General features: G+C 44.1%; 1 protein-coding gene across 3 annotated transcripts; it reads right to left on the minus strand.

Annotated features, from left to right (window-relative positions):
• Window positions 1–8,795: 8,795 nt before the first annotated feature.
• Window positions 8,796–27,755, minus strand: znf362a (zinc finger protein 362a). Of its 3 annotated transcripts, none has more exons than XM_030374974.1 (9): window positions 27,632–27,755; window positions 25,001–25,064; window positions 24,502–24,700; window positions 23,661–23,786; window positions 20,376–20,703; window positions 10,870–11,094; window positions 10,262–10,340; window positions 9,727–9,885; window positions 8,796–9,145 (listed from the first exon to the last, which is right to left on the minus strand). In XM_030374974.1, the coding sequence occupies exons 2-9, from the start codon at window positions 25,061–25,063 to the stop codon at window positions 9,023–9,025; spliced, it is 1,302 nt and encodes a 433-aa protein (XP_030230834.1). In that variant the 5' UTR covers window position 25,064; window positions 27,632–27,755; the 3' UTR covers window positions 8,796–9,022. The 3 variants fall into 3 exon arrangements, with proteins under 3 accessions (XP_030230834.1, XP_030230832.1, XP_030230833.1); XM_030374972.1 differs by having other exon boundaries at window positions 24,502–24,739; XM_030374973.1 differs by having other exon boundaries at window positions 8,797–9,145; window positions 24,502–24,706.
• Window positions 27,756–27,986: the final 231 nt, after the last annotated feature.

A 27,986-nucleotide genomic window follows, 5' to 3' on the forward strand; every position in this document is an offset into this window, starting at 1 on the left:
TCCGCGTACATGTTACTCTCTTTCAATTACAATTAATGGTGTATTTGGGTTGTAGAAATGAACAACAAGCAATAAATCAAATGCTGTGTTTGTGGTTAAAGCTAGGGTAGGTGATAGCTATCTCATATTCATCAAGAACTGCTTTCCATGCCGACCTTTCTGGATCGTTTAATGCCTGACCACTTCTTATCCCCCCCCCCCTCTCAAACTGCCAACATTTTACATTTACATTTAGGGCATTTAGCAGACGCTTTTATCCAAAGCGACTTACAATAAGTACATTTGTCATAAGAAGTGAAACAATATATCGCTGTCAGTACAGTAAAGATGGTCCTAGAGCCAAGTGCAAGTACTAACAATCGCTAGGCTAACCCATTCCCCGTGTACAGCAAGATGTTACACACTTAAGTACTATGAATATTTGCAATGTAGATTAAGTACGTACAATAAGTGCGTACATTAAGTGCCAGGACATACAACATACTGTACAATGGTGGCCGGAGGGGCTGGGTAGCTATTCAGAGTCGAGGTGAACTCTGAACAGGTGAGTTTTGAGACTTTTGCGGAAGCTGGTGAGCGACTCTGCGATCCTGACATCGGCAGGGAGCTCGTTCCACCACTGAGGTCTCAAAACAGGGAAAAGTTGTGACTTTGTGGATTGACCTTTGCTTGCTCTCAGCGATGGCGGCACCAGACGTCCAGCTGAGGTAGTTGAGCGGAGGGATCGAGCAGGGGTGTGTGACTTTACCAATGCGAACCTCCCTCATATACTCACATACTTTCCATATCCTTCCTAGCTCCCTCTTTTCTCGCCTCCTCTGTCCTATCAGATCTTGTCTCACCAGAGTTCGTCTCACTCATGCCTCCCGCCTCTGCCAGGGACACTCTTCTCTCTTCTGTTTCCTCTCCTCTGGAGCGTCTTTGTTCTCCCACCTATCAGCAGGCTGGCCCCCCTCCTCGCTATCTATCGGATGATAAGCCCCTATGTAAAGTGCCATATATAAACCAATGCCATGGCAATAAAATTGCCTCTCAACCCCACCCCCTCTCACCTTTGTCAGTCTAGTGCACCGAGCTCCTTCCTTTCACAAACATCATATATAACATTTATGTTGGCCCACAGCCGTATAATTTCGAACCTGTCGGACGTGAGAGGGCGAATGAGGAATTGCAGAGAACTGATGGCGGTCAAAGCCAATTAAATGCATGGAATGAGTGGAGAGTTGCTATCATTTAGCAAAGCAGCAACGAGCGCTGGAGCTAGTCAATGAACAGCAGTGCATACAATAACACTTTTATTTATTTTTACTGTCAGTGAATAGCACAGAGTGAGAGTCAACGTTTCTTTATATCTAGTGACAGCGATCATGTCGTTCAGATAAGCACCGGTAAACTAAGTCAGAAGATCTACAAATAGAAGGCATAATGCTTGCTGTGTGTGTGTGTGTGTGTGTGTGTGTGTGTGTGTGTGTGTGTGTGTGTGTGTGTGTGTGTGTGTGTGTGTGTGTGTGTGTGTGTGTGTGTGTGTGTGTGTGTGTGCATGGGTGTTTTAGTAATTTTTGTTATGCGCTTTATTTATTTATTTATTTTTCTCCTGGAACCGTCACCTTATCGTGGTGGAGAGGTTTGCGTGTCCCTGTGAACCTGAGAGCTGTGTTGTCTGGAGCCTTGTGCTCCTGGTAGGGTCTCTCATGGCAGAGTGGTCTCAGGTGAGGGGCCAGACTAAGAATGGTTCAAAAACTCCAATGAATAACGAAAAAAGAGGAGATGTGACCCGGCCCGGAGGAAGCCCGGGGCCCCCGTCTGGAGCCAGGCCCAGACGGGGGGCTCGATGGCGAGCGCCTGGTGGCCGGGTTTTCAACTCACACCTCCGGCGGAGCTTTTCTGGCATTCCTGTGGAGGTTGGGGGCATTGAGCCGGAGTGGGCGGTGTTCAAAGCCTCCATTGCTGAAGCTGCGGTGGCTAGCTGTGGCCTGAGGGTCTTAGGCTCCTCAAGGGGTGGTAACCCTCGGACACCGTGGTGGACACCGGTGGTCAGGGAAGCCGTCCGATTGAAGAAGGAGGCCTTCCGGGATATGATATCCTGGAGTACTCCTGACTCGGTTGCAGGGTACCGACAGGCTCGAAGGGCTGCAGCGGCTGCCGTGTCGGAGGCTAAGCAGCGGGTGTGGGAGAAGTTCGGAGAGGCCATGGAGCGGTCGGCACCAAAGTGTTTCTGGAAGACTATCCGGCACCTCAGGAGGGGGAAACGGGGAACTATCCAAGCTGTGTACAGTAAGGATGGGACTCTGTTGACCTCAACTGAGGAGGTCGTCGGACGTTGGAAGGAACACTTTGAGGAACTCCTGAATCCGAATAACACGCCCTCTATGTTGGAGGCAGAGCTCGAGGTTGATGGTGTTTCGTCGTCAATTTCCCTGGTGGAGGTCACTGAGGTAGTCAAACATCTCCGCAGTGGCAAAGCCCCAGGGATTGATGAGATCCAGCCAGAAATGCTAAAGGCTCTGGGTGTTGAGGGGCTGTCATGGTTGACACGCCTATTCAACATCGCGTGGGAGTCGGGTACAGTGCCAAAGGAGTGGCAAACTGGGGTGGTGGTTCCCCTGTTCAAAAAGGGGGACCAGAGAGTGTGTGCCAATTACCGGGGTATCACACTTCTCAGCCTCCCTGGTAAAGTCTACTCCAAGGTGCTGGAAAGGAGGGTTCGGCCGATCGTCGAACCTCAGATTGAAGAGGAACAATGCGGTTTTCGCCCCGGACGTGGAACTACGGACCAGCTCTTCACTCTCGCAAGGATCCTGGAGGGGGCCTGGGAGTATGCCCATCCGGTCTACATGTGTTTTGTGGATCTGGAGAAGGCGTATGACTGGGTCCCCCGGGAGAAACTGTGGGAGGTGCTGCGGGAATATGGGGTAAGGGGGTCTATCCTCAGGGCCATCCAATCCTTGTACTCCCAAAGCGAGAGCTGTGTTCGCGTCCTCGGCAGCCAGTCAGTTTCGTTCTCAGTGGGTGCTGGTCTCCGCCAGGGCTGCGCCTTGTCACCAATCCTGTTTGTTATATACATGGACAGGATATCGAGGCGTAGTCGTGGTGGGGAGGGGTTGCAGTTCGGTGGTCTGAGGATCTCGTCACTGCTTTTTGCAGATGATGTGGTCCTCATTGGATCATCGGCCTGTGACCTTCAGCACTCACTGGATCGGCTGGCGGCCGAGTGTGAAGCGGCTGGGATGAGGATCAGCACCGCTAAATCTGAGGCCATGACTCTTAGCAGGAAACCGGTGGATTTCTTACTCCGGGTAGGAAATGAGTCCTTAGCCCAAGTGAAGGAGTTCAAGTACCTCGGGGTCTTGTTCGCGAGTGAGGGTACTATGGAGCGTGAGATTGGCCGGAGAATCGGAGCAGCGGGGGCGGTATTGCGTTCGCTTTACCGCACCGTTGTAACGAAAAGAGAGCTGAGCCGCAAGGCGAAGCTCTCGATCTACCGGTCGATCTTCGTTCCTATCCTCACCTATGGTCATGAGGGCTGGGTGATGACCGAAAGGACGAGATCGCGGGTACAAGCGGCCGAGATGAGTTTTCTCAGAAGGGTGGCTGGCGTCTCCCTTAGGGATAGGGTGAGAAGCTCAGTCATCCGTGAGGAACTCGGATTAGAGCCGCTGCTCCTTTACTTAGAAAGGAGTCAGCTGAGGTGGTTCGGGCATCTGGTAAGGATGCCCACTGGGCGCCTTCCTTGGGAGGTGTTTCAGGCACGTCCAGTGGGGAGGAGACCTCGGGGAAGACCCAGGACTAGGTGGAGAGATTATATCTCAACACTGGCCTGGGAACGCCTCGGGATCCCCCCGTCAGAGCTGGTCAATGTGGCCCGGGAAAGAGAAGTCTGGGGCCCCCTGCTTGAGCTGCTCCCCCCGCGACCCGACCCCGGATAAGCGGATGACGATGAGGATGAGGATGAGGGGGCTTTATTATGTGGATGTGTGTGTTCATAGGCTTCAGTAAGTATAGGTGATTGGTATCCTTTTTGGGTGTGATAGAGGCACGCACATTTTCCACGTTCTCTGCACAAACACACACACACACACACACACACACACACACACACACACACACACACACACACACACACACACACACACACACACACAACATACACACAAACACAGTTCTCATGCGCAACGTAGGCAGCAAATTCATATTTTTGCATATTTTTCCACATATTCTACATCCCATATTTTTATTTACAAACCGTTCCCTTACACACACTTATTTCACACATGCGCTACATACAAACTCTCTCTCTCACACGCACGCACGCACGCACGCACGCCAGACGCACGCACGCACGCAGGCAGGCGCGCGCACACACACACACACACACACACACACACACACACACACACACACTCTCACACACACACACACACACACACACACACACACACACACACACACACACACACACACACACACACACACACACACACCACAGCTCAAACACATTTTGTAGGCCTACACCCTAACAGTATAGTGGCCAGAAGCGTGCGAAATATTCGGTGACGCCTGTTCAGAGCGTGAAGTTGTCTCTAAAATGTTAGTAGAATAAAGACTTATAAACGGTATGTTATTGGGAATGAGACGCTTGTTAAGTTGACTGTCCCTCTCCTTTACACGCCCTGCGATCAACCGCCAGCAAGGCAAGGGATTCTGCTGCACGTAGCCTACACGATAGTAGCCTACGTGCTTCAATTCACTTCTTGCAAATGACCGCGTCTTGCAGTGCGGTGGGGATTACACGATCGAGGCCACGCGTTTGTAGGGGCCAAGCCGTGAGCAGTACCAGTCTAGTAGGCCTTTAGTGGAAAAACGCCTCTAGTTTACTCTAAAACAAGTTCAAAACACTTCACGGCTGTTCAGCTGCCAGCAGGTAACACCCTCATGGCAAAAAGTGAGAAGGTATTTGGCTAAAAGCTGTCTTCAATTATTTATCTTTAATTTAGTAAATTACTGAAGTGATTAAACTTCATCTGGGTTTGTGTAAATGACACATGAATGTCACATAAAATTAAACAGTGGCAATAGAACAAGCACATATGCAATAGCTCATTGGGCTGGTGTGTAACACAATATTATAAATTTGTGTACTGAACGTTCCATGGTTTCAAATGAGTAATTGGTGTTCATTTCAATAACCAACTGGTTTTTCATTGCATAAAACCTGCTTGAATGAATCCAACATTTGGTAATCCGGTAGAGTTTGGTAATCTGTGGCTACGGTAGGCTATATGAACAGTGCACCTGGTTTTTAAACAGAGATTCCAGATTAACACACATTTCCTTTACCACCATTTCACCACAGGAGGGCTCTGCAGGAATCAGCCTACAGTATATACTGATTAAACAATCTGAAGGAAGAATCTCCATCTGGAAGAGGAGTGTGGAGATCAACCACCTCCATCTCTGTTAACTCATTATAGACCTATAGGCCTATTTTGTATTGATAATTAAATTTTCATATTCAATTTATTTATCAAGATTTTAAGATTAAGATTTCAAGATTTTTTTTGTATTATGAAAAAGTAATACGCTCGCATATTCTAATTTCTTAAATGGGACTCGAGTTATAGCCTAATAGTATAATAAATTAATGCTTTAAAAATATGTTACACCTTTTGTTGCTACTCCTCGTTTTATGGGTCATTATGAGAAATAGACTTAACGTTCAAACGCCAACGCCTCGCAAAAGACAGAATAGGAAGCATCGTCCAGGTTAACAAAATAGTAGATAAAGGTTCAAAGACGAAACCTTCACAACTCACCTGTTTATGGTTTATAGATCCAGCACTGAAATATGAAGGCAACGAATAGAGGCTGCAGCTCTAAGAAATGAAAGGGAGGGCTGAGAGCATGCAAGTTTGATTTGTCTCTTAACCAAATAACTAGGTGGTTCCTACCTTGAAGGTGTAGGCTACCAGTAGCAGGTTATCAAGACCTTTCGCTGGCCGCCTCCTATGCACAGTAAAATAATGATAAATATTGTAGCCTAGCATCTATATACACAATTAATTCTGCAAGAAGGTCAGTGTGTTTATTAGGCCAACACAATAATAGAAAACACAAGATGGTATGCTACTAGTTTTCAGATAATAACTCATACAATCTTTACTCAAGAATATTTTTTATGTATTTATTTTGAATCGTCTATTTTATTTTGCTATCTTTGACGTACCAGGGGTCGAAAGACAGGTCCATTTCTAAATGCTTCATGTAAGTACCGGCAAATCAAATGCAGGTCTATAAAGGAATATGAACTAGCCATTAATTAGTCAAATAAATGTTTCCACAATCAAACATCCTTCAATGTTTTTCTTTAAACAGGTTCCCATCTTTTTCCAATGAGGATAGCCTACTAATTTGACAAACATAAGCAGCTGCTAACACCCTGACGAATGGTTGCCCATAAATAATCGTCTTCAAATTGTTAAAAACAAACACATTGTAGGCTATCTCAATCTCAGACAGAATTGCTAACTTTAATGAAGAAAATTAAAGTTTCAAGCAACGATGGCGGGGTCCTACCGGTCCCCCAAGCACGATGACTCAGTCAGTGTTTGACGTTCCCGTTAACGCAGCGCCCCCTGGAGGAGACTAGGCCTCCTGTACCCCGATAGACCTTTTTCATAGAGGAGTCATCTTAGCCAGGGTGCATTATGGGGGAGTATGGTGTTGGCCGCCTGGGACAGAGACTTCGTTAGGAGGCAGATCCTGGACAGGTTGTTAGTGGTGAAAACAAATCATCAAGGGAGAAATATACAGTGTGCATACTCCTTCATGCCCCTTTAAATCCTCCTCATCTCACATCTGATATCAGCAACAAGGAAATACCTTGGACAAGACTTGAAATTCTATAATTATTTATTATAAAAAAGAAGTTAACAGTTAGTTTATTTACAGGAGGCTATGGAACATGCTGGGGAAGGCAGAAAAAAAAACCTAAGAGTTACCAACAAACACAGAACACCTAAACTGTAATTAAGTTAAGGCTTGGATGTATATAAAATGACAATATGTCAATATGATGATAAATATGTCGGAAAAAATGAATATGAACATCTTTACATAACGAGACCATGTCTTTATGTGAGAACGGGCCGTATGAGACTCTCTGATCTCCTAAAGTCAGAAGACAGTCTGCTTCTTGGATATATGACATTACTGAAGTTACCTTTTTCTCTTGCCAAAACATTTCTACTACGCACACCCAATTAAGTACAATATGGATTAAAAGTACATTAAGTGCATCATTCAATGGATAACAACACAAATATCAAATATTAGGATGACTTGCCAAGGGGCTATACTGGTTAGGGCCAATAGACAAAAAAAATTCAGGGAGTTTAACTCTTTGATTCATCTTTTTTAAACCAACAGATGAAAAAACTCTTTGAGAACAAGAGTTTCTGACACTCGCTGTGACAGTAATACTGGAATGTAAGGCTGGCAACAACTCGGAACGCAGAACAACTGAAGGTGTGAGCAAAAAGTAAACCAAAGACGGGCTCTTTGAAACAAACCAGAGACACTTGAAGATGGTGCTGAGAATACTTTGATACAACACTGACCAACACTTGATGTGAATATCATTGCGACAAAAAGTAAACAAAATAAAAGGTGTAACATGAAAACATGGCACAGGTTAAATCAACACACTTGATATAAACGCTTCCTATTCGAACTGCGGAGATGAGGACAAGGTCTCTGATGCAAATATAGTGTTTGCATTGGCTTGACTCAAAGTTACCCAAGAGAGGACTATATCAAAAGCACAAGTCGTTACACAGAATTGAGACACTTTCCAGGTAGCTGCCTAGAGCAATAGATTTGTTTTCTATAAGGTAGGATTAAAAATTCTAGGCCTATCATTTCTAGGCCTCAAAGTGCTGTTATATTCATCTTTGGATATCCCCAATAATACCATATATGCACAGCAAGAAAGACAAAAAATGGTATACTTATTAAAATAGTACCTCTATATAAAAAGGTACACTATACAATCTGGCAAGTAAAGAAAAACAAAATATATTTATATATATATATATATATATATGATATATATATAAACATTAAGGTTGAAGAGGACGAATGAAGGGTTGGTGGGGCTGGAGTTCACAGGAGAGGTCTCTGGTGAGACAGGGACAGACACAATGAGGGTGCACTCACACTAGGCCATCTGGCCGTGGCCGTTTTCGCACCTAACCGTGCTCAAACCTGCCAGTGTGAGTGTGGCCAGTCTGGCCAGGCCAGGCCAATTTGGCCACTTGGTAGAGGTGTGCTGCTACGGTACGGGCCGCTAAGGTACAGATGCTAATGAGCCGACACGCGCACACGCACGGCTACGCAACCTGAGCCGGATGACGTATAGTCCATGCGACGACCATGGGCATAATAAAGGCGACGAGCCTTCTTTCCCATTAAACGGTAAACATATTTCAAAATAAGCAACAGACTTAGCAAAGTGCGAACTGTGTTCTCTGCGTTGTTGTCCATTGTTGTTAAAACTCTGACTGGCAGCAGACTTTATTATGGTCCATTCAGCGGACGTTTGGTGATGACGTATTACGACGTGATGACGTATGTACAAGAGCCTACCGTGGCCAGGCCACAGTTGCGACGGCCAACGGCCACGGCCAGATGGCCTAGTGTGAGTGCAGGCCAGAGAACAGTGGGGCCAGTTGAGCACGGTTAGGTGTGAAAACGGCCAACGGCCACGGCCAGATGGCCTAATGTGAGTGCACCCTGAGAGACAGACAGATAGAGAGACAGAGAGAGAGAAACAGACAGACAAAATGGACAGACACAGAGCGATAGGTGGATGGAAAGAGAGAGACAGTCAGAAACAAATAGACAGACACAGAGAGCAACAGACAGACAGACAGACAGACAGACAGACAGACAGAGAGACAGAGAGACAGACAGTCATAGAGGGATAGTGCCAGAGAGAGTGAGAGAGGCAGGGAGGGGATGCGTCTCAGATGAGGGAGATGCGGATGGGGATGACGGGGGACTCGGTCCTCTGCTGTGGGGAGTGCTGCTGGTTCACCAGGTGCTCCACCACCGTGTGCTTGGACATGTGCTTCATTAGGTAGGTCTCCTGGGGGGGCAAGAGGACTGCTCTTAACAACATCAACAACAACACTAAAGACAACACACAAAAACAAAGACAAAAACTAAGAACAACCAAACAACAATGGTTATAACAAAACAAAAAGGTATACATCAAATAAATATAGTGGCAAGCAACGATAACTGGGTCCTACATATGACGAGCATGGCCTTATGCATGCATCCAAGTGGACTTGATTTGATGTCTCGCAATACGTTTGTTTGCGGTTTGATTCAAACATGACATCCTGCACACTCTAGCATTTCCTCCACACGCTCTGCCCCGGAGCCGCAGCCTGTGCAGCCAATATGGACGATTTTGTCAGGAGGAAATACTGACTAATGCAATAGGGTTCCTAATGGATTAAGGACCCCTTATAACAAATAATACAAAAAGCCACACACACACACACACACACACACACACACACACACACACACACACACACACACACACACACACACACACACACACACACACACACACACACACACACACACACACAGAGAGCTGACTCCTGCATGCAATAGCTTCAAGTGAGTACGGCTGGGGGGGTGGGGGTAACTTACAGAGGTGTATGCTCTGCCACACATGCTGCAGCAGTAGGCCTTTGCATTTTTGATGGCGTGTACAGACAGGTGGATCTGGAGGGACGCAGCGTCAGAGTAGGCACGGAAACAATTGGAACACTTGAAGGGCTTGTCTTTATTGTGTTGCCTCTGGTGAGACTGGTGAGAGGAAAACATCAAAAAACACAAACGCTTTATATTTATAGTTTGTGTGGGTCATTGCAGGATAGCGCGACAGAAGGTGAACCAAGAACACATCATGCAACAAAACCACCTACTATAAATGGTGTTGAATTTAAGAGGATCACAAGATTAGTTTATTATTGCAGCTTCTGTGCAGCGACACACAGAGTCTCATTTGGGTTCTATCCTGTGGGATTTTGAATTATCCTTGTGTTTAATATTCCTTGTCATGTTGTGACCCATTCTATAAAATAACAGCGCACATTCATACAATTGAGTTAGAGAAATATGAATTAATAGTGTAATGGGAGTTGTGTGAGGTGGGAATGATTCTATCTTTGGCGATGGTTACCTGTAGATTGGAGAGCTGAGTGAATGCTTTGTCGCACCCTGGATGAAGACACTTATAGGGCCGATCACCTGTGTGAATTCTGGAGGAAATAAACACAATCATTTCACACAAGGACTTGAGTGGAACGAAATTTGTGCTATCATCGTTTGTTTTATATACATTAATATCCTCTAGCATTCCAAAGAATAATCCCAATGTATGAAACAAATCACAAACATAGACTGTGGCACATAATCCAGCACTATGACAACAAGTATCTTCTGTGCTTATTTTATCTGGGTATGTTTGTCTTTAAAGCCAGGATGATCTCGAAATTCATAAAATCGAGTTGAACCGATTTTTATTCATTATCCTTCAGTATTTTGTTTAATTCACTAATTATTTCAGAGAAATTGCAAAAATGAACATCTGGATACTTTTTTGTAAATTATTTTCGATTTTTACATTTTCGAAATTTCAAAGTTCTCAGTTACAAAGTGTTTTTTTGGAGAGAACTGCAGAATAAATGCATTGTGTTTTCAAACTCAAAAATAATAAATTGAATAATCATGATATAAATATGACCAGTCATCGTGATTATGATTTTTTCCATAATGGAGCAGCCCTACCTGGTGTGCTGCTGCAGGTGAGAGAGCTGGCGGAAACACTTCTCGCAGTAGGAGCAGTGGTAGGGCTTGACCCCTAAGTGGATGCGCAGGTGCTGTGCAAGGTAGGAGGCGTTGGCGAAGGACTTGGTACAATGGGGACACTTGTGGGCCTTGGCCTCCGTGTGGGTCTTGGAGTGCATCTGCATGTCGGACTTGCAGAAGAAGGTCAACGGACAAACTTTACACCTGTGGAAGATGAGGGCAAAGAGAAATCCAAAACAGAACAACTAGAGTTACAAAGAATACACATTTACACATACATTCAAGAACAGATCCACACACACAACAGATAGAGATTTACAAACTAGCTTCTTCTATTGTAACCTGAACTGTTGAAGGCCATGTGCATACTAGTAAAAAGGAAAAATTCAGTTTTCGTGGCAACGTGTTGCTCATTCATACCAGCGATTTGGTACCTTGGAGGCAATGCTGACCACGTGACCTCATATTTTGTTTCGCAGCATGGATCAGTCTGGACCTCTAGCAACCCACATAGATTTCAATGGACCTGCCTTGACGGAAAAAGCCCTTCGTTGCCATGGTGACGGCGCGGCTGTGTCCAGACGCCGTTAGGGTCTCTATGTTTAGACTGTGCTTTTTACCTATTTTTTTTTTTTTTATATTTAATCTTTTTTACTGATGTGACTTTTAGTATGATCACATATGATCACCAAATGCTTTTAGAAATAAGGGATCAGTGCGGCATATTTTTTGTTAGCAAGTCTTTTGACAGCAAGTCGGCGTTTCCAGCTGAGATTCTCCGACCAACTGACGGTCACAGTAATAGCGACAAGCCCTGGAAACGGTCAAAACACAGAGGGAGAAGAGGGGGGATCCGGGACAGACTGAGGAGGAAGGCAAACCATCCACCTTTGCCCAGTATTCTGCTAGCAAATGTCCAGTCTCTAGAGAATAAGATGGATGATATTAGAGCAAGGATTGCCTTCCAGCGTGACGTCAGAGATTGTAGCATTTTATGTTTTACCGAATCCTGGCTGTCCCCATCTATCCCGGATCACTCTGTTACACCCGCCGAGCATTTCTCCATCGCTCGCATGGATAGAACGGAAGAGTCCGGAAAGTCCAAGGGTGGAGGAGTTTGTTTCATGACTAACAACAAGTGGTGTGATCCGAGGAACATTACCGTTCTCTCCCAGGGCTGTACTCCCGATCAGGAACATCTGTCCATTATGTGCCGCCCCCACTATCTACCCCGTGAGTTCACCGCAATCATCACCACCGCGGTTTACATCCCCCCACAAGCCAACACAGATACTGCCATATCCGAGCTGCAGGAGGTGATAAACAAACAACAACATCGTCATCCGGCAGCTGCTATCATCGTTCTCGGTGATTTTAACAAAGCCAAACTTTCCCGGGGCCTGCCTGAATTTAATCAGCATATCCACTTCCCGACGCGAGGAGACAACACCTTGGATCAGTGCTACACTCCGTTCAAGGACAGCTACAAGGCTATCCCCCTGCCTGCATTCGGAAAGTCCGATCACATTGCCATCTTCCTTCTCCCTAAATACAAGCAAAAGATCCTTAACGAAGCTGTGGTGACTAAGGAAGTAAAACGTTGGAATGACCAATCAGAAGGCTTGCTGCAAGACGCGCTTGACAACGCTGACTGGGAAATGTTCCGGGAGTCCTCCGACAACGTCAGTGAGTTTGCGGAAGTGGTCGGGAACTACATACACCTACTGGTAAATGACATTATACCATCAGTCAAAATAAAAGTTTTCCCAAATCAGAAGCCATGGGTAGATGGAACTGTCAGGGCAGCACTTTCAGCGCGTACTGCTGCCTATAATGTTGGGATTACTACGGGGGACATGTTGGACTACAAAGTGGCTGCTTATGGCCTAAGGAAGGTCGTAAAAGCTGCAAAGTGCCGATATAAGACTGCGGTCAAGTGAGCCGTCATTCGTCCATCCGCGGTTAAGCCAGCCGTCACACAAAATCTTCGTGCGCCTCTACTCTGAACAGCCTTTGTGTGTTATCTCGCAACGTTTTCAAAGTAAAAGCCTTCACCTACGGTTGTGCGTTTGTGTGGATCGCTGCGAACGCTACCAGATACAGCAGCTCCACACACGCTCAAAGTCCATCCCTCCCTGACGACCTGAACTGCTTTTTTGCCAGGTTTGACCGCACTGACAACAGTGACAACATGCGGGCACAGCAGGAACCCTCACCACCGGTTCTGACTCTGAGCCCCCACGACGTGAGACGGACCCTGCAGCACATCAACCCCAAGAAAGCTACTGGACCTGACGGAGTACCAGGGCGGGTTCTGAAGCACTGTGCAGCGGAGCTGACTGCGGTGCTCACGGACCTGTTTAACACCTCCTTGCTGCAGGCCTCCGTCCCCACATGTCTCAAGACAGCCACAATCATCCCTGTCCCAAAACAATCAGCCATCAGGTCCCTCAATGACTATCGGCCAGTGGCGCTGACACCAGTGGTGATGAAGTGCTTTGAACGTCTGGTACTGGGGCACTTGAAGAACAGCATCCCCCCCTCCTTAGACAACCATCAATTTGCCTACAGGGCAAACAGGTCGACGGAGGACGCAGTGTCACTAGCCCTCCACTCTACCCTGACACACCTTGACCAGCGTGACAGTTATGTGCGGATGCTATTCATAGACTATAGCTCCGCCTTCAATACCATCCCCCCCCATAAACTTGCCACCAAGCTGGACCACCTGGGCCTCAACACACACCTGAGCAGCTGGGTCCTGGACTTCCTCACTGGCCGACCACAGACTGTGCGAATGGGGAGACAGGTCTCCTCCAGCATCACCCTGAACATCGGTGCACCACAGGGTTGTGTGTTGAGCCCCTTCCTCTTCTCCCTCTACACTCTCGACTGCAAACCCACCCACGAGGCCAACACCATGTTTAAATTTGCAGACGACACCATGGTGGTAGGCAGGATCTCAAGCAACAACGAGGCTGCCTACAGGACAGAGGTAGAGAACCTGGTGAGCTGGAGCCGAGAGAACAACCTGATCCTCAACGCAGCAAAAACAAAGGAGATGATCCTGGACTTCAGGAGGAAGACGAAGCCCTTCGTCCATCACCCCATCACTATCGACGGCGAGACAGTGGAGGTTGTGCAGAACATCAGGTACCTCGGGGTCAACATCAGCCATGACCTGACTTGGACCGTCAACACCACCGCGACGGCCAAGAAAGGACTTCAAAGGCTTTACTTCCTGAGGTGCTTGAAGAGGGCATGTCTCCCACAAAAGCTGCTGGTGAGCTTCTACAGGTCAGCCATCGAGTCAGTTCTCAAATACTGCATCACCGCATGGTACTCTGGCTGCACCATAGATGATAGGAAAGCTCTCCAGCGCATCATTAAGACGGCTGAGAGGATCACCGGCACCCAGCTCCCCAGACTGGAGGACATCTACCAGACCCGCTGTACTCGGAGGGTTATGGGCATCCTTAGAGACAGCACAAACCCTGGACACTGCCTCTTCACTCTCATGCCCTCAGGAAGACGATACAGGACACTGCCCGCCCGCACTACAAGACTGCAGCACAGTTTATATCATGGAGCTGTGACGCTGCTAAACTCCACTCCCACTCTATTGCCACACTGATACTCCCCATCTCATCTCATACACACATTATTGCACTTCAGGACTTGGACTTTTTAAAACATTTTATTTATATACGTATTTTATTAATGTGTGGATATGTATATATGTATATATATATATGTATGTATGTGTGTGTATGTATGTGTATGTATATATATATATATATATATTTATATATTGCTGATACTTATTTATTTATTTATTTATTTTTTATTTATTTTATTTATAGAACTGTGCAACTGGAGGAGGACTGCTCCATACAAAATTTCGTTGTCTTGTACAATGACAATAAAGATTATTCTTATTCTTAGATCGGCGTGAAAACGTCCACAACAAACAAGGGTTTTCAAAAGACCAAGCATGCACAGGTTTTCAAAGGTTATGGTTATGTTCTCACAATCTGTACCGTAAAATCACATGGTTACTTGTGTACAAGTAGTGAGTATAACACTTAGTATTGTGATGTCAGTCAGTGCCGGAACTTATCTATTATTTTGTCTATAGCTCACTTCAAAGTGCCAACATAATGCAATTTGCATAGGCCAAACTGCATAGGTGAGGTTTTCAAAGGACATTTTCTAAAAATCTATACAGTAAAATCACTTGGTTACGTGTGTACAAGTAGTCAGTATAACACTTACTATGGTCATGCCAGTCAGTGCCGGAACTTATCTATTAATTTGTCTAAAGCTCACTTCAAAGTGCCAACATAATGCAATTTGCATAGACCAAACTGCATAGGTGAGGTTTTCAAAGAACATTTTCTCAAAATCTATACAGTAAAATCACATGGTTACTTGTGTACCAGTAGTCAGTATAACACTTAGTATGGTCATGTCAGTCAGTGCCGGAACTTATCTATTATTTTGTCTATAGCTCACTTCAAAGTGCCAACATAATGCAATTTGCATAGGCCAAACTGCATAGGTGAGGTTTTCAAAGGACAGTTTCTAAAAATCTATACAGTAAAATCACTTGGTTACGTGTGTACAAGTAGTCAGTATAACACTTACTATGGTCATGTCAGTCAGTGCCGGAACTTATCTATTAATTTGTCTAAAGCTCACTTCAAAGTGCCAACATAATGCAATTTGCATAGACCAAACTGCATAGGTGAAGTTTTCAAAGAACATTTTCTCAAAATCTATACAGTAAAATCACATGGTTACTTGTGTACCAGTAGTCAGTATAACACTTAGTATGGTCATGTCAGTCAGTGCCGGAACTTATCTATTAATTTGTCTAAAGCTCACTTCAAAGTGCCAACATAATGCAATTTGCATAGACCAAACTGCATAGGTGAAGTTTTCAAAGAACATTTTCTCAAAATCTATACAGTAAAATCACATGGTTACTTGTGTACCAGTAGTCAGTATAACACTTAGTATGGTCATGTCAGTCAGTGCCGGAACTTATCTATTAATTTGTCTAAAGCTCACTTCAAAGTGCCAACATAATGCAATTTGCATAGACCAAACTGCATAGGTGAGGTTTTCAAAGAACATTTTCTCAAAATCTATACAGTAAAATCACATGGTTACTTGTGTACCAGTAGTCAGTATAACACTTAGTATGGTCATGTCAGTTAGTGCCGGAACTTATCTATTATTTTGTCTATAGCTCACTTCAAAGTGCCAACATCATGCAATTTGCATAGGCCAAAATATGCATAGGTGAGGTTTTCAAAGGACATTTTCTCAAAATCTATACAGTAAAATCACATGGTTACTTGTGTACAAGTAGTGAGTATAACACTTAGTATGGTCATGTCAGTCCGAGCCGGAACTTATCTATTATTTTGTCTATAGCCCACTTCAAAGTGCTAAGAAAATGCAATTGGCAAAGGCCAAAATATGCATAGGTGAGGTTTTCAAAGGACATTTTCTCAAAATCTATACAGTAAAATCACATGGTTACTTGTGTACAAGTAGTGAGTATAACACTTAGTATGGTCATGTCAGGCAGTGCCGGAACTTATCTATTATTTTGTCTATAGCTCACTTCAAAGTGCCAACATAATGCAATTTGCATAGGCCAAAATATGCATAGGTGAGGTTTTCAAAGGACATTTTCTCAAAATCTATACAGTAAAATCACATGGTTACGTGTGTACAAGTAGTCAGTATAACACTTACTATGGTCATGTCAGTCAGTGCCGGAACTTATCTATTATTTTGTCTATAGCTCACTTCAAAGTGCCAACATAATGCAATTTGCATAGGCCAAACTGCATAGGTGAGGTTTTCAAAGGACATTTTCTAAAAATCTATACAGTAAAATCACTTGGTTACGTGTGTACAAGTAGTCAGTATAACACTTACTATGGTCATGTCAGTCCGAGCCGGAACTTATCTATTATTTTGTCTATAGCCCACTTCAAAGTGCTAAGAAAATGCAATTGGCAAAGGCCAAAATATGCATAGGTGAGGTTTTCAAAGGACATTTTCTCAAAATTTATACAGTAAAATCACTTGGTTACGTGTGTACAAGCAGTCAGTATAACACTTACTATGGTCATGTCAGTCAGAGCCGGAACTTATCTATTATTTTGTCTATAGCTCACTTCAAAGTGCCAACCTAATGCAATTTGCAAAGGCCAAACTGCATAGGTGAGGTTTTCAAAGGACATTTTCTAAAAATCTATACAGTAAAATCACTTGGTTACGTGTGTACAAGTAGACAGTATAACACTTACTATTGTCATTTCAGTCTGTGCCGGAACTTATCTATTATTTTGTCTATAGCTCACTTCAAAGTGCCAACATAATGCAATTTGCATAGTCCAAACTATGCATAGGTGAGGTTTTCAAAGGACATTTTCTAAAAATCTATACAGTAAAATCACATGGTTACTTGTGTACAAGTAGTGAGTATAACACTTAGTATGGTCATGTCAGTCCGTGCCGGAACTTATCTATTAATTTGTCTAAAGCTCACTTCAAAGTGCCAACATAATGCAATTTGCATAGGCCAAACTGCATAGGTGAGGTTTTCAAAGGACATTTTCTCAAAATCTATACAGTAAAATCACATGGTTACTTGTGTACAAGTAGTGAGTATAACACTTAGTATGGTCATGTCAGTCCGTGCCGGAACTTATCTATTAATTTGTCTAAAGCTCACTTCAAAGTGCCAACATAATGCAATTTGCATAGGCCAAACTGCATAGGTGAGGTTTTCAAAGAACATTTTCTCAAAATCTATACAGTAAAATCACATGGTTACTTGTGTACCAGTAGTCAGTATAACACTTAGTATGGTCATGTCAGTCAGTGCTGGAACTTATGTATTATTTTGTCTATAGCTCACTTCAAAGTGCCAACATAATGCAATTTGCATGAATGAATATGAATATACTAACTGTTGTCCCGACTACTTGTGCACAAGGAACCACATGATTTCACTGTATAGTTTCGGGGAAAATGTCCTTTGAAAACCTCACGTGCATGCTTGGTCCTTTGAAAACCCTTTTTTGTTGTGGACGTTTTCACGCCGATAGCGTTTGCAGCGATCAACACAAACACACAACCGTGAAGGCTTTTATTTTGAGAACGTTGCGAGATACCGCACAAAGGTTGTTTAGAGTAGAGGCGCACGAAGATTTTGTGTGACGGCTGGCTTAACCGCGGATGGACGAATGGCGGCTCACTTGACCGCAGTGATATAAGGACAAAGTGGAAGCCGACTTCATCGCTGGTGACCCCGGTAGTGTGTGGAAGGGCCTGCGAATAATGACAGACTTTAAGAACAAGGCCGGCTCGGTGTGTAGCTCTGACCCCTCCCTTGCTGATGAACTCAACACTTTCTTTGCACGGTTTGAGATGGAGAGTAAAGATCATAACTCAATGGCAGTCATGGCCGACATGTTTGGGAATAACACCAAACCCCCCTTCATAGTAAGTGAGAGTGATGTGAGGAGGGTGTTCAAAGGGGTAAATGGGAAAAAGGCTGCCGGGCCTGACCAGATCCCTGAAAGGGTCCTTAAATCCTGTGCTGACCAACTAGCTCCAGTGTACACCATGATCTTTAATACATCCCTGGCCCAAGCTGTCCTCCCATCTTGCTTTAAAAAGTCTATCATTGTACCGGTGCCCAAAAATAGTAAACCATCATGTTTGAACGATTACCGTCCAGTGGCCCTGACCTCTGCAGTGATGAAATGTTTCGAAAGGCTGGTGAAAAATTACATCTGCACCTCCCTGCCAAACTCGTTCGACCCCCTCCAGTTTGCATACAAAGCAAACAGAAGCAGAGACGATGCCATCTCCAACCTGCTAAATACCACTCTTACTCATCTGGATGGTGGGGGGGGGGGAACTATGTGAGGATGCTGTTCATTGATTACAGTTCGGCTTTCAATACCATAGTCCCCCTCCGCCTGATCGACAAGATGAGGTCGCTGGGGATCAACACCCAAATGTGCAACTGGGTGCTCAGCTTCCTTACTGACCGCCCCCAGGTGGTGAGAGTGGAGGGTGGTGTAACCTCTGGGCCGCTGACCCTCAACATCGGTTCCCCCCAGGGCTGTGTTCTGAGCCCGCTGCTGTACAACATCTACACTTATGACTGCACAGCCTCCGGAAGTTCAACCTCCATCATTAAATTTGCAGACGACACTGTGGTGCTGGGTCTTATCTCTGATAACAACGAGCAGCCCTACCAGAACCAAGTGGCAGAACTAGCACTGTGGTGTCAGTCCAACAATTTGGCCCTAAATATAAAAAAGACAAAGGAAATGGTGGTGGACTTCCGGCGGAAGCAGGACAGCGGGTTCACCCCCCTCATCATCAACGGGGAGCCTGTGGAGAGGGTTCCTAGTTTTAAGTACCTGGGTGTGCACATCACTGAAGACCTAACCTGGACCCTCCACACACAACATGTGACAAAGTCATCTAGGCAGCGACTGTACTTCCTCCAGAGGCTGAGGAAATTCAAGGTCTCCCCTTCCATCCTGAAGACCTTCTACTCCTCAGCCGTAGAGAGCGTCCTCACAGGATGCATCTCCGTCTGGTACGGAAGCTGTACCGCTCAAGACCAGGCCAACCTACAGAGGGTGGTGCGCTCAGCTGAGCGGACTATCAGAGCGTCCCTACCCAACGTGAAGGACATCTACCACAAGAGGGTGGAGTCGAGGGCAAAAAACATCAGGAGGGATGACACACACCCCAATGCCAGCCTCTTCACCCTGCTGCCGTCGGGTAGACGCCTACAAAGCCTTAACTCAAGGACTGAGAGACTTAAGAGAAGTTTTTATCCACAGGCAGTGAGACACTTGAATTCAAATTTTTAATTCAACACCTTATTTTTAAATTTGATTTTATTTACATTTTTTATTTTATCTATGTAAATTAACTAATTTATTTTATATTTTTATTTATTTTTGCACAGTGTGGAGCATTGACCCTTTAACATTTCACTTCAATTTATTGTATGTGACAAATAAAAACACTTGAACTTGAACTTGAGCCAGTCAGTGCAACAATCCAGTAGAGAAGGTCCGCTAGTTCATAATCTTGCACTTGTTTAATATTTGTAATTGATTCTTTTTCTGCAATAACTGCACATATGGAGTGGTTTACTATACTAATGTTGACAAAAAAGTTCCTGTTGGGCCCTGATTAAGTTTTAATTTCTGGAAACCTGTGTGGGCGACAGGAGGTTTAGTCTAACCTTTGTGGTGAAACAGAAGGTCACGTGATCAGAATGGTCTCCAGGCAATCGCCACTGTGGCCTGGATCACAATCTTTGTGTTTTCGGTGGTAATGTTTGTGTTGACGGGAGGCCAAAGGAAGGTCAAACGTACTTGCATTTGTGGGTACAAAATCAAAACCGACCCCACAAACCCCAGTACCTGTAGGTCTTGCCCTCTTTGGCTGTGAAGGAGACACACTGGTCGTTTCCAGAGGCCAGTAGAGGATAGGGCACCACCAGAAGTGGAGAGTTCCCGTTCTCCGCCTTGATCTTTTTACGGCCTCTTTCCATCTTGGGTGGGGGTCCGAGAAGCCCGGCCAGGCCCCCGTTGGTTTTGATGGGCTCCATGCCATGACAACCGGCCAACCCCGAGTTCAGGTGAGGCGAGGAGGCGCCACCCATCCGGCTCTGGCTGCTGGAGGTGGGCGTGATGGGCGTGATGACATCAGAGGCATTGAGGTTGCCCGTTCTGGATGCCAACGCTACGCCTTTTTGGTGAACATAACGGAGAGTCAAATTTTGGAAATTGTCAAAAAGCACACTAAAATCATCTCAAAACGTTTTCTCATCTTCTCCTTCTTTTAGGAACATCAATCATATTTGAGATACAACAGCAGGGTTCAACAATTAGCTTATACATTAATTTTTTCAAAGCATGCATTTCAGAGGGTGACACAGATGCTTTTCTTCGTGTCCATGCTAGGTCTGACCACAATCGCAGGCGTTCCCATCCGATGACAGAGCGCCTGGAATAGGATGCTCCACATGTGCATTATTGGAAAGAGAGAGTGGGCGGGACTTCAGAGCATGCCTCAGGGGAATCTTTATTGTATTGCATAAGAAAGGTAAGGGGGGGTTTCTTCTTGATCAAATTAATCCAAAGTGTTTCTCAGATCTTGGTAAAACTGCCTTTAGTATATCTGGTGCATATTCTGGGAATGGACTGCAGGTATCTATAAATCTAGATTCTCTCATACATTTTGATCAATTCAGAGCATTTTTTATTCAAAACGTTAAGGAAGAAAGTGTTTGCAAATGCTTATTGTAGTGTTTATTTCAGGGATCTACCGATCGGCCGGGCCGATTATCGGCGCCGATATTCGGCATTTTGACGCATATCGGCATCTGCCTTTTTTTTTTATCCGACGGCCGATAAGAGATTAATTTAAAACGGGGTTATTTTGGCTCTGATGCAGCCGCGCCTCTCTGTCTGCTGTCATTACGCTGTCTCCAGCATAGTCCCACCCACAGCACCATCTGATTGGTTACACGCTCTGGTTACACGCAGAGCCACGACGGGTAACAGCCAATCAGCAGTGAAAGCTGTGCATGCAGAGTGCTCTCACACACAGTAACATTACTGTGAGCCCATTAACGTTATCGAAACATGCTCTGGACTGAATTTAGTTTATTAGGTTTTTACTCTCTCCCTCACACACAGACTTCTACTATCACAGACTATTTCCATATTGATATGGAAATAGTCTGTGATAGTCTGCTCGCTCGCAGTCCGTTAATCACTCGAAATAAGGTTGCTGATTGTCTGTGTGTGAGGGAGAGAGTTAAAACCTAATAAACTCAATTCAGTCCAGTTTTATTGCAGGTAAGCACGTTAAGCAGTGGTTATATTTCTACAACTGTGTAATGCGCTATCCAACTGCGTAACCATGGAGCCCCTCGAACCCGGCTTTAAGGTGAAGGCTGATTAGCTTTTAGCGTGACGTTAGCCCAGTGGTCCGCTTTCTCCTTCTCTGGCTCTAGACTAGGGTTTAGATCTGGCCCAGAAAATCAAGCCCGACCCGGCCCGAGCCCGTGCACGTTCTGTCCGAGCCCGGCCCGACCCGACACATTAACTGTAATTATGAGCCCGAGCCCGATTTCAACCCTACATTTATTTTAATACATTATGTAACTTTGTACACATTTGTTACTAGGCCTACTAAGCTAAATATATATGCAAGGGATAATGTATAGAACACCGGTCATTGTCGGGAAAATAAGCCCCGACAGGGCGAACAGTACACCGACGCGCAGCGAAGGTGTCTTGCTTCGCCCTGATGGGGCTTATTTTCGATAATGACCGGCGACGTTCTATACATTATCCCGCTCATTACACGGCTACTTGCCAAAACGAAAAAATAACTTCACATGGTGTGTCTTTTTACAATTTATTCGTTACCAGCATTCGTAGTGTTGATCAGTAGACAAATAATTTGTCCGCAAAGACGGTGACGTCGCTTAGCAACGGAAGACGCTGGGGTTGACAAGTCACCGGACTACTACCCATGCAAGTGAACGGAGCGTTCCACGGCCTTGAGAAGACCAGTGTAATAAAGGCCCATAATATTTCTGTTTATGGCATAGATTTCTCCTCAGATTAGGCCAAAAAAACAAATAAAAAATCATCGATCAAAAGCCTGGCCCGGCCCGGCCCGAGGACAGTGGTGGGAAATATCGTGTCGGGTTCGGGCTCAGGCAGAAAATCTAAACTCTACTCTAGACGCTCAGCAGACTGTAGCAAAACTCTACAACTCACGACTACTGACGTTACTGTGAGGCCCAATACGTTAGCAGCAGCTGTCTGTTCCTATGATAAACACTGATTATTAAATGTGTAGATGCTGTAGGCTATTTAGTGTTTGTAAACGGTTTAATCACTTGAAACAATATTGATAATATTCCTGATAATATTGATAGGGAAATAGTCAGTGATAAAAGTAAGAAGTGTTTATGTGTGCGTGTGTTAGAGAGAGTAAAATTCAGTTCGTTTTATTACAGGGAAGCACGATGAGGGGATGGCTAGAGAATAGTGTGTGTGTGTGTGTGTGTGTGTGTGTGTGTGTGTGTGTGTGTGTGTGTGTGTGTGTGTGTGTGTGTGTGTGTGTGTGTGTGTGTGTGTGTGTGTGTGTGTGTGTGCGCCACATGAGAAACTGACAGCAAAGCACCGTCTGTCTGAGAGAAAACTGTCTCAGATGTAAAAAAAAAAACTGTTTCAGTTGTAAAAGATTAACATCTCAGTTCAGTTCAGGAACATTTTAGGGAGCCATTTATTTGTTTAAAGTGTGTTATGTTGCAAATCTGATAAGCTGTTGTTTTTATTAAACATATGCTTAAAGGCATTTAAATGAAGTTAAGTGTTGGAGTTTGTATTATTCAAAATTTTGACGCCAATATATTCCCTTTTTCTGTAAATTAATATCGGCTCAAAATATCGGTTATCGGCCCCCTTGGCTACTAATAATCTGTATCGGTATCGGCCCTGAAAAAAACATATTGGGCTATCTCTATTTTCACTGTATCATCATGTACTTAGTTATTAACTAACTTATTTATGTTGTTTTTACAAAGAGGAGCTTGTGTGGAGTCAACCGCTCCTGATTAAATAATGTTGAAATAAAAATCTAATGTACCAAACTACTTGGTTTAAGTAATATGACCAGTTTACCTGATAGGTGGTTTGTTCTAGAAGGTTGTTCAATGATTTGACGCAAATGCCAGTCTTCCCACAATCCTCTGGCTTTGATAGCGGCCTTGTCATCCAGATTTAAGTTTACGTCTCCCAGGATTCTGCCTGTAGAAGAAGAGCAACATTAGACAAACACATTTTACCAGACAAGGACCTCATATATCAAAATGCCTTCACTGCCAAGATCCAGATTATACCATGAATGGGTTGATTGATCACCATCTTTAGAGTAGCATAACATGCCAAGTACTCTAACGTGCTAGGTCCCATAACATGCTAGGTAACCAAAAAATGCAAGGTACTCCATTATGCTAGGTAATCTATCATGCCAAGTACCCTAACGCGTCAAGAAGGATTAGATGTCGGGTAAAGTAACATTCCATGTGCATTAGATGCTAGGTAACATACCATGCTAAGTACCCTATCATGTGAAGTACCCTAACATGCTAGATACCATAACATTACTTGAGTACAAGTACAACAACATGTATTGAGGTATATGGAACCCAGAGCATGAAGGAGGAAACCCACAAGACTCCCCACACACACACACACACACACACACACACACACACACACACACACACACACACACACACACACACACACACACACACACACACACACACACACACACACACACACACACACACACTCCAGCGTTAACCACCGAGCTTTGTGATCACATACAAAGCAGCTACGGATGTTAAAGACATTCCATAAATCTTTAAATCTCATGCAAATCACAAAAACAAATCAGAGCCCCGTGGCAAGGACATTGATGGCTGCAGGATTGAAGGGAGGGGGGGGGCAGGAGCACCTGAGACGGAGCTGGAGGCGGGGCGGGCGTGCAGGGCAATGTCTGGTGGGGAAGGGCTGTGGGGGTGGAGCCCCGGCATCTGCTGGGCTTTAGGAATGGACATCACGTGCTGGCCGCCGTCCGTCTGCACCAGCAAGGGCTGCTGGGAGGGGACGGCGGCGGGCGGCAGGTGTTGGGCCCTGATCTTCTCCGTCATCAGCTGCTCCTTGATTTTATTGATCAAGACTAGGTTATCCAGCTGACAGGCAGGGAGCAACATTTGTGACAAGAGAATAGCCATCAGTTTTGTGGTCTTGGTATGTGTGTGCTCTATTGGTTGTTACTTGAATTGTTTTTGACCTCCTGGGAATCAAGGTCTGCACAGTTAAAGCGGGAGAACTCTATACAAAACATCCTAGCAACACAAATATACTGTCGTTTTTTTAATTAATTCCTTTGCTTTTTTTGGTTCATCGTTTCTCACTTATGAATGAATTGAACATAGACTCCTGAATCCTACCTGGCCAGTCATTGAAGGAGGTGGAGGCCAAAAATAGGGGTTGTTAAAGCGAGGTTCAGCCATTCTGAAATATGAATGGCATGTTAATAAGGATAAATAGTTATTCATGTCAGACATTTCAGAGGTACATTAGACAAATGGCAAGCATGCTTCTGGTGCAATTTGTGAGATGTTTTGTTAAACATCCGTTTTGTGGCACAGCGGCTGTTTATCTTATCTAATACCATCTGTAATTCTGTCTCTGAATTTCCCTTTGCAAGTTTTTTGATAGATTTAAATAGAAAAAAAAAAATCAATCTTATTATTTTTGCATTAAACAAGTTGTTCCAATCAAAATGCGGACAGTTGCATTCATGCATTTGTCTTAAGGAATAACTTAATCAGATCAAAATTCTGAAAAGCAAGACTTTACAGTTTGTAATACAGGGATATAATGTTGTAACCTTTTTGCCAGGTGAGTTGCTTTTGCCCTTTGTTTTGGGATTTCTTACCACGACCATATGTGTTACTCTCTTTGTAGAGATTAGCTCTTGAAAGATTACACAGGCTAGTTGTGGAATACTTTAAAGTGTTATCTAAAGTGTTTCACCAGGTCTCCCTGACCCTTATCCAGGCCCTGGAGTCCCTCGTCTCTTTACCAGCCAATGTAGGTGGACTCGTTTTCCCCTAAAAGAGTTACCTTAGAAACACAGCATCACAAAGACCTTGATGACGTATTAACTCTGCCAAGAGGTCAGTGATGAAATAAATTGTAACTTGGATAAAGACAGGCCGTTATGTAGCGCACACATTACTGTGTTGGGTAATGATGGTGGCAAGAATTATGTTGGTTTTTTCAGTTCATTTGTGGCTTATAGCTTGCTATGAATATTTCACGACACGAAAACCCCAAAAAATATTTTCCGTAACATAAATGGAGATCAAAATGAATTCATTCCGTATACATTTATTTTTTGATCTATTGAAAAAGCCCAGGCCAGACAATGCTGCACGCTCAAAATATATCTCCTTCCATGGTCTGTTGTTTCTTTCCATGGCCTTTCATTATACAATTTTTTTTTCTTTATATGACATTTTGCATTGCCTTCTTTGGCACGATTTGCCATTCCAAAGTCTGTTTGACTTAGCAGAAGCGTAGCAGCGCCCGTAGCCTTGAGCCAAGAGAAACAAAAATGATATGTCCAGGGGTACGCGCGTAAACCCCACAGAATATTTCTCTAGTGATGCCAGTGGGTGTCGATTTCACTTCCTGGAGGTTCTGTGCCTCCAGGGAGAAGTCCCAGAAGAGACCAGAAGAATCAACAGGGTCCAATATGCCATGTTTATCTAGCTCTGTTGACTCGTTGTAGTGGGAATCGACTTGCAGCACAGGGTTTCAGATGGGATATTTAAGGTTAAGACCGTTCTGGATGAAATGAACTAGGAAAGCTGCATAAAGTGGTCACCTTTTTCTTTTATTTTTTCGTACTGTTGACAGAGGAGAAAGTTCCTAAATACTGATAGACTACTAGATTTGATTTTGACAAGTTGTTTTTATTGTCTGTCCCAAGTATTTATATGGATTATTGTATGCATTTATATTAAGGGAATGATGAAATAATTTGTGGCACTAAGCATTTTGTCTGGAGGATATAATAACATTATTGTCCAATGTCCACATACCAATATCTATCACCAAAAAGCTATAAATATAGGTCAATCAATAGATAGCCTACACTAAATCCACCTATAGGAGAGTTTATACATATGCTAATTTTGTGTCTGACTACAGGCGTATGTCAATTTCCAAAATCCCACTAACATCGTGTAAAACTCGGTCATATTAACGTGAATTTAACGTATTTAACTTATACGAATCACCAACTGCATGCATAGTTATCTATATTACATATTCAATACAGATCGACATAAACGCGTCAAAAACTATAGTTACCATCAATGCAAGGGTTATTATGAAAAACCATATCATGAATCTACACAACAGATAGAAAACAAATGCACACCAACACTCGGCAGCATCTTAAATCAAGCATCGTGGAGCGCCAAACACATACAATCCTCCCATCGGCTCTCCTCACAGCCTCTCCCACATTCTCAGACAGTTTATTAAAAAATTCAGACAAAAGGAAAACAAAAATGGCAGCCTGTCTTATTTTTATAAGGACAGGACGCCATATTCTGCAGATCCCAAATTATACAAGATGTATAGCCTGATGTATTCAAATGATCGTCTTGCACTCGGGTGTGTCACCCGTCTATTTGCATTAAGTGTAGGGATGATTGTTTACTTTGATTTGCAGATTTGAATAGCCCGGCTTGAGAGAGAGAAAAAAACTGGACACTTCCTACAACAATCACCATGCCTTACAGAATGCATTGCGTTATCATAATTGCAGCTGCATTCCGAGCCACTCTTTAAAATAACTGCTTGTCCTTTTAATTTAGCGTATTCCAATCTTCCTGCTCGCATTACTGGAGAAAACGCAGTCTTCATGGTATATAATGTTTTAAAAACATGATTTAAATTCAACTTTTTATTCCTCAAATAATATCCACAACGAAGCGTTGACAACTGCATGATGCACACATGGCTAAAATAGCAACGATAAATGCATAGGCAGAAGCACATACCTGAACCCTTGATAGAAGATACAAATTATAAAAGCTTGCTGGTTCTTTTACTGCTCGCCTTCAGTCGGAGTTCAGACCTTCCGGGTCGCCTGCTGTTCACTTCTGGGTGCTGCAAGCGCCGCATCGCTCACTAGTAGGTTGAAAGATTTCACAGCAAACTGTTTAGCCCGTTTTGGGGTAACCAAATGGACATTTGAAATGTGGTTCATTCTATGCAACCTATATGACTCCTTAATCCCCACCATTGTACTAACATTAGAACTACATTTTTGATAATAATTCAAACGAAACGTTGGCTGTTCACTGAACAGCAAACGTATTGAATTATTTTGCAACACCTGAACAGAGTTCAGGT

This window comes from Gadus morhua, chromosome 13 (genome assembly GCF_902167405.1).
Source record: "Gadus morhua chromosome 13, gadMor3.0, whole genome shotgun sequence".
Lineage (NCBI taxonomy): Eukaryota > Metazoa > Chordata > Actinopteri > Gadiformes > Gadidae > Gadus > Gadus morhua.